Genomic DNA, 8,254 nt, shown 5'->3' with positions numbered 1-8,254 from the left:
GGGATGAAGAGCAGCTCAGTTTTGCTAGGATTGAGCTTTAACTGATGAGCAGTCATCCATGATGATATTTCTGCCAGACATGCAGAGATCCGATCAGAAGCTGTGGCATCTGCGGGTGGGAAAGAGAAGATAAGTTGTGTATCATCAGCATAGCAGTGGTAAGAGAACCCATGTGAGGAAATAACTTCACCAAGAGAGTGAGTATACAGGGAGAAAAGAAGAGGACCAAGTACTGAGCCTTGTGGGACGCCAGTGGAGAGTCTGTGTGGAGCAGATGTCACTCCACCTCCATGTTACCTGATATGAGCGTCCTTCCAGGTAGGAAGCGAACCATTCCCAAGCTGATCCGCAAATCCCAAGACTCCTGAGGGTGGACAAGAGAGTCTTATGGTTGACCGTATCAAACGCTGCTGAAAGGTCAAGGAGGATAAGGACAGATGAGAGATTGGCTGATGTAGCAGCATGTAGTTTCTCAGAGACATCTAAAAGGGCTGTCTCTGTGGAATGAGCTGCTTTAAAGCCAGACTGGTTGGGGTCTTGGAGGTTGTTCACACACACACACACACACACACACACATACATAAGCACTCACTCACACACACACACACACACACACACACAAACACTCACTCACTCACTCACACACACACACAAACACTCACTCACACACACATACATAAGCACTCACTCACACACACACACAAACACTCACTCACTCACTCTCACACACACACACACACAAACACTCACACACACACACACACACACACACACACACACACACACACATACATAAGCACTCACTCACACACACACACACAAACACTCACTTACTAACTCACACACACATACACACACACACACACTCACTCACTCTCACACACACACACACACACACACACACACACACACACACACACACACACACACAAACACTCACACACACACATACATAAGCACTCACTCACACACACACAAACACTCACTAACTCACACACACACACACACACACACACACACACTAACTGTACTCTAAATTCTGTGTGTAGGAGCTGAATAATTATAGAGCAAAGTGCAGCATGCTCTTTCACTACGACTGGATTAGCATCCCGCTGGTCTACACTCAGGTAACACACACACACACACACACACACACATAAGCACTCACTCACTCACACACACACACACACACACACACACACACACACACACACTAAAGTGCAGTTTTCTGAGGTCTGCATTCAGATTATTTAAATCAGGTTTTTTTCTTCGCTGTTGGAAAAAAGAATTAATTTAAAATAAAAACACTGATCTGATGAATATTGAGGAGTTTCTGTGAGTCTCACACACCACTAATATATCAGTGCAGGAACAGAGGTGCTGTAACACACTCATCATTCAGCTGTACAGACAGTAGAATAACACGTGATCCAGCACAGTGTGTGTGTGTGTGTGTGTGTGTGTGTGTGTGTGTTTAGGTGGTTACGATAGCCGTGTACTCCTTCTTCACTTTCTGTTTGATCGGACGGCAGTTTGTGAGGCCTGAGCGAGCAGATGATCTGAAGGTCCATGTGGATTTGTATGTCCCTGTCTTCACTCTGCTCGAGTTCTTCTTCTATGTCGGCTGGCTGAAGGTGAGACTTTAGAGAATAAAGAGGATTAAATGACATTTTAATTTCTGTCTTAAATATGAAACGAAACTAAAAGGTTTTCTTTCTTCATCATCATTTAATGCATTCTGAGTAATGTATTGTTTACATTGTTGTCACATGATTTCAGTTATGATGTTGTGTTGTGGTGTTTGTTCAGGTCGGGGAGTTGATCATCAACCCGTTTGGTGAGGATGATGATGATTTTGAGACGAATCAGCTGATCGATCGTAACATTCAGGTTTATTTCACATCACAATAATTACAGAAGAAATATACAGAAATGTTCCTACACCTTAAAATTCCAACGTGGAAGTGACGTGAAGGTAATGAGATAATTAATTGCATATTAACACACCAATGAGCAAAAAGATTCAGTCTGATCAGAGACAAGTTTGACTCTGAATCTGATCAGGAGACGACGAGGTCATGATGCAGGAGGTCTGGAATAAGATGAGTTCATTACTCAGATCATTAACAATAATGAACAGCACTTCAGGGTGCAGTTATGATGAGGATGAGGAAGAGTCTGATCTTTATAAACGTCTCTGTGTATCTGTCAGGTGTCGATGCTCGCTGTGGACGACATGCACAGAAACCTTCCTCCTCTTCAGAAGGATAAATACTGGACAGATAAAGGTCCGAGTCGCTCGTTCACTGCAGCGCGGTCCATCTTCATGGGCTCCACATACGACATGAGGTCACTTCCTGTTCCTCACACCTCTCCCTAACCCTATAACCTAACATTCTTAACATTGTTTTTATATATATTACAAAATTATGCAAATATTATACTGAGAATAATACATTTTATTACAGCACAACAAATCAATTCAGTTCAATTCAATGTATTTGTATAACGCTTTTAAACAATTCACATTGTCTCAAAGCAGCTTTACAGAAATATAAAAACAGAAGAGAAAAAAACGTGTTGATAATAATAATTCATTCATTCATCTTCTACCGCTTATCCGAACTACCTCGGGGTGCCAACCCATCACAGGGCACACACACACACTCATTCACTCACTCACTCACACACACACACACACACACTCATTCACTCACACAATCACACACTACGGACAATTTTCCAGAGATGCCAATCAACCTACCATGCATGTCTTTGGACTGGGGGAGGAAACCGGAGTACCTGGAGGAAACCCCCGAGGCACGGAGGAAGATAATAATCTTCTTCTTCTTCTTTCGGCTTTTCCCTTCAGGGGTCGCCACAGCGAATCATCTCTCTCCACCTAACCCTATCTTCTGCATCCTCAACACTTGCACCCACTAGCTTCAAATCCTCATTAATTACATCCATATACCTCCTCTTTGACCTTCCTCTTTGCCTCCTGCCTGGCAGCTCCATGTCCAACATTCTCCTACCAATATACTCACTCTCCCTCCTCTGAACATGTCCAAACCATCTTAATCTCGCCTCCCTAACTTTGTCCCCCAAACGACTCCTGTCTCTTCTTCAGTGTCACTGAAGGTCTCACCACTGTCCTGTACACCTTCCCCTTGATTCTTGCTGATATTTTCCTATCACACAGAACTCCTGACACCTTTCTCCACCCACTCCAACCTACCTGCACTCGCTTCTTTACTTCTTTCCCACTCTCTCCATTACTCTGGACTGTTGACCCCAAGTACTTAAACTCCTGTACCTTCTTCACCTCTTCACCCTGTAACCTTACTGTTCCACTTCCCTCCCTTTCATTCACACACATGTACTCAGTCTTACTACGACTGACTTTCATTCCTCTTCTCTCCAGCGCAAACCTCCACCTCTCCAGGTTTTCCTCCACCTGCTCCCTGCTCTCACTACAGATCACAATGTCATCTGCAAACATCATCGTCCAAGGAGACTCCTGTCTGACCTCCTCTGACAACTGGTCCATCACTATAGCAAACAGGAAGGGGCTCAGAGCCGATCCCTGATGCAGTCCCACCTCCACTGTAAACTCCTCTGTCTGACCTACAGCACACCTCACCACTGTCCTGCTCCTCTCATACATGTCCTGCACCACTCTGACATACTTCTCTGCTACTCCTGACTTCCTCATACAGTACCACAGCTCTTCTCTTGGCACCCTGTCATACGCTTTCTCTAAGTCTACAAACACACAGTGCAACTCCCTCTGACCATCCCTATACTTCTCCATCAACATTCTCAGAGCAAAAATTGCATCTGTTGTGCTCTTTCTGGGCATGAAGCCATACTGCTGCTCACAAATTTCCACCACCTTCCTTAACCTAGCTTCCACTACTCTTTCCCACAACTTCATTGTATGGCTCATCAACTTTATCCCCCTATAGTTGCTGCAACTCTGCACGTCACCCTTATTCTTAAAGATCGGCACTAACACACTCCTTCTCCATTCCTCAGGCATCCTCTCACTTTCTAATACCCTGTTGAACAAACTAGTTAAAAATTCCACTGCTGCCTCTCCTAGACACTTCCAGACCTCTACCGGGATGTCGTCAGGACCAACTGCCTTTCCACTTTTCATCCTCTTCAAGGCCTTCCTGACTTCATCCTTTCTAATCTTATCTACTTCCTGTTCCACAGAGTTCACCCCTTCTACTCTTTTTTCCCTCTGATTTTCCTCATTCATCAGCTCCTCAAAGTATTCCTTCCATCTCCTCTGTACACTCTCCTCACTTGTGAGCACCCTTCCATCTCTATCCTTAATAATTCTAACTTGCTGCACATCCTTCCCATCTCGATCCCTCTGTCTAGCTAACCTGTACAAGTCCTTCTCTCCTTCTCTAGTGTCTAACCTAGTGTACAACTCATCATATGCCTTCTGCTTGGCCTTAGACACCTCCCTCTTCACTCTGCGCTGTAACTCCTTGTATTCCTGTCTATTCTCTTCAGTCCTGTCCATATCCCACTTCTTCTTGGCTAATCTCTTCCTCTGTATACTATCCTGAACTTCCTCATTCCACCACCAAGTCTCCTTATCTTCTTTCCTCCTTCCAGATGACACACCCAGCACCTTTCTCCCTGTCTCCCTGATCACTTCTGCTGTAGTTTCCCAGTCATCCGGCAGCACTACCTGACCACCCAGAGCCTGCCTCAACTTCTGTCTAAATTCCTCACAACATTCCTCCTTTTTCAGCTTCCACCACTTAGTTTTCTTCTCTATCTTTGACCTCTTCCTCTTACAGACCATCAGAGTCATCCTACACACCACCATCCTATGCTGTCTGGCTACACTCTCTCCCACTACCACTTTACAGTCACTAATCTCTTTCAGATTGCCTCTTCTACAAAGGATGTAGTCTACCTGTGTTCTCCTACCTCCACTCTTGTAAGTCACTCTATGTTCCTCCCTCTTCTGAAAATACGTGTTAACCACAGCCATGTCCATCCTCTTAGCAAAGTCTACTACCATCTGTCCTTCAAGGTTCCTTTCCTTAACTCCAAACTTGCCCATCACCTCCTCATCACCTGTGTTCCCCTCACCAACATGTCCATTAAAATCCGCTCCTATCACCACTCTCTCACCCGTGGGAATACTCTCAATCACCTCATCGAATTCACACCAGAATCTCTCTTTCTCCTCTAACTCACAACCTACCTGTGGGGCATAACCACTAACAACATTCAACATCACCCCTTCAATCTCTAACTTCAGACTCATCACCCTGTCTGACACTCTCTTCACCTCCAGAACATTCCTCACAAACTCCTCCTTCAGGACCACACCTACCCCATTTCTCTTACTATCCACACCATAATAAAACAGCTTGAATCCTGCTCCTATACTACGAGCCTTGCTACCCTTCCACTTGGTCTCCTGTACACACAGTATATCCACCTTCCTTCTCTCCATCATATCAGCCAGCTCTCTACCTTTCCCTGTCATAGTACCAACATTCAGAGTCCCTATTCTCAGTCCTACACTCTTACCTTTCCTCTTCTCTCTCTGTCTGTGCACTCTCCTCCCTCCTCTACTCCTTCGACCAACAGTAGCCCAATTTCCACCGGCGCCCTGTAGGTCAACGGCGCCGATGGCGGTCGTTGTTAACCCGGGCCTCGACCGATCCGGTATGAAATTCTTACTGACAACTCGCATGGTTAGATTTGGCAATGTTTTATGCCGGATGCCCTTCCTGACGCAACCCTCTCTATTTATCCGGGCTTGGGACCGGCACAGAAGTCACTGGACTGTGACCCCATGGCTAGATTCGGAGGAAGATAATAATAATAATAATTATTATTATTTTTATTATTTTCTATTATTCCTAATTCCTTCCTGTCAAAGTCTTCAAATGATTGCTGGCACAACATCGGTTCAAAGAATCATCCACAATTATCCACAACAATCCCATAAGTCACTGGCTGATCATGCAGATCAATCCCTGGCAAGGTGACCATTGGGCATTGAGACTCCAACCAGTGGTAGAACATCAGGATTGATGAAGTAGCTCCGTAAGAAGAGACGATCAGACTAAGAACTCAGAACACTGGGAGCTCGGGTGTGAGATAGCAAACAAAATAATTTTTGATGTGCTATTTGAAATTAAATAACATTAATAGCATAATTCCTGAACTTTTCCAATGATGGCCTACATTTTGTGTGTAACTGGCTGCAGTACAACAACAAAACCAGAGACGTTTATAAGAGTCTCCAGCGAACGTAACAGAAATCTACGTGCACCAGAAATCACAGCACAGCTTAAAGTAACTAACAAACACAAAAACTGGACTGTTGCTCACTGGAGAAATGTCCTGTGGTCTGATGAATCAAAGTTTGATATTGTTGGTTTTAAATGAAGATTTTCTGTGTATTGAAGAACTGGTGAGAGATGATACCAGACTATGTTGTAGTACCAACTTTGAAGCATGGAGGCTGAAGTGTAATAGTATGGAGGTGTTTTGTGGGCTCTATGTTTGGTGACCGGAATTCTCAACAAAGAGGGTTACCATAGTATCCTCCAGAGACGTGCCATACCGTCTAATGCCCTACCGTCTAATGCTGTACCGTCTAATGCCGTACCGTCTAAGGACTAATTGGACAGTCCTTCATACTACAACAGGACAACGACCTGAAACACACATCAGAACTATATAAAGAACAAAGAAGAAGAAGGAAAGCTGCACATGATGACATGGTCCCCGCTGTCACCCGACCTTAACCCTATGGAGTTAGTATGGGACGAACCTGACAGGAAGGTTAAGGCCAGACATCCAGAAAGTGCTGCTCATCTGTGGACACTTCAGCAGCTCTGGAGTGAACTTTCAGAACAACAGCAGTTATAGCTGCAAAGTGCCTTTATGCCAGTTCTAGATTCTAGGTTTTTGTTAGACAAAATATGTATTTTGGTTCTTTCATTTTTATTTTCTGTATATTATTGTTGGTATAAATGCACATCAGTGATTGTAATCTTATTATATTGTTGCTTGAAAATTAAAAACGTGTCCAGACACTTTTGACTGGTAGCGCACATGCTACGTATGGAGATTAGCTGCAGAAGGAGACCGATGAGATTTAATCCTGTTTTATTTGTATAATTCTGTATTTCTTGTTATTCAGGGTGACTGATGAGGACATGGAGGAGGTCATGGAGGAGAACTGGAGGTTTCCGGTCAGTGTTTGGCCTCCAGCTGCACAGAAACAGAAGAAAAGCAGAGGAACAAAACGACTCTGTTACTGCCGCCGTAAACACACATCTGATGAGACGACGTGTGACAGAGAAGCTGAGATAATCGACATGATCCCAAATAAAACACACTCTCCAGAGCAGCATGAGGACACGACGCAGACACAGCGTGTGTTGGATTTAGAGCAGTGTGATGAAGTTCAGACCACTGAGAGAAGAGACGTCATAATTACCTGAAGAGACAGAATAAACCCTGCACCTCACTCATGCTGCTCCATAACCTACTTCACCCTGCAGGTTCATCTCACTGCAGGAACCACAGAGGAACATTTACATGATGTGTCTCGTATAAAATCTTGTCATAAACCCATGTGCTAATTATAAATATAGATTCAGAGGCGTTTATAAACCAGATTAAATTCACATCTGGATTTCTGCACAGCTGCATGGCGACCGAATTGTGAGGTCTGTGATTAAATCACCGTGAGGTCTGACAATTAAATCACCATCACATTTAGAAACTAAGACTTCGGTCTAGATTTTAAGATTAATCCTAAAGACACTTGGACTTGAGTTTTTCAGTGCAGAGCTGAAGCTGAATCTCTCACACTGATGTTTTACAGCATTTACACATTAAAAATGTAATAAACAGGTTGAGGTTTTAAACTAACATTTTAAAATTAATTTGAAACTTTAATTGTATGTTTTCATTTATATTCTCTTATATACATGTTTTTTTGTTTCTAAACTTCTGTAAAGCTGCTTTGAAACAATGAGAATTATTAAAAAGCTTGATACAAATAAAATGAATTTGAAACAGGGATCAGTGACTTTTTAGGAGCACGAACTTTCATCAGTGCTCTGAAAATGAAAACCAATAAAACTTTGTGTACAGTGTCTTGTGTCGTCCTGTGTTTGTGACATCTCACACGCCACAGGAAGTTTATCTGGGACTCTTTTGTAGAGTTTCAGATTCAAACAACCTGGAATTA

General features: G+C 43.5%; 1 protein-coding gene across 1 annotated transcript in view; it reads left to right on the top strand.

Moving 5' to 3' along the window:
• The window catches only part of best4 (bestrophin 4), a 13,275-nt gene extending 5,169 nt beyond the window's left edge, over positions 1-8,106 (top strand). The window contains exons 6-10 of the mRNA XM_060888510.1: positions 1,050-1,127; positions 1,479-1,634; positions 1,810-1,890; positions 2,213-2,349; positions 7,196-8,106. Of these exons, the coding sequence (XP_060744493.1) occupies positions 1,050-1,127; positions 1,479-1,634; positions 1,810-1,890; positions 2,213-2,349; positions 7,196-7,499 (756 nt within the window). The 3' untranslated portion in view covers positions 7,500-8,106. The remainder of the gene's footprint in view (positions 1-1,049; positions 1,128-1,478; positions 1,635-1,809; positions 1,891-2,212; positions 2,350-7,195) is intronic.
• Positions 8,107-8,254: the final 148 nt, after the last annotated feature.

This window comes from Tachysurus vachellii, chromosome 15 (assembly GCF_030014155.1).
Source record: "Tachysurus vachellii isolate PV-2020 chromosome 15, HZAU_Pvac_v1, whole genome shotgun sequence".
Classification (NCBI taxonomy): Eukaryota; Metazoa; Chordata; class Actinopteri; order Siluriformes; family Bagridae; genus Tachysurus; species Tachysurus vachellii.
Note: the sequence above shows the minus strand (reverse complement) of the source record. Positions and strands in the feature narration are given on the sequence as shown.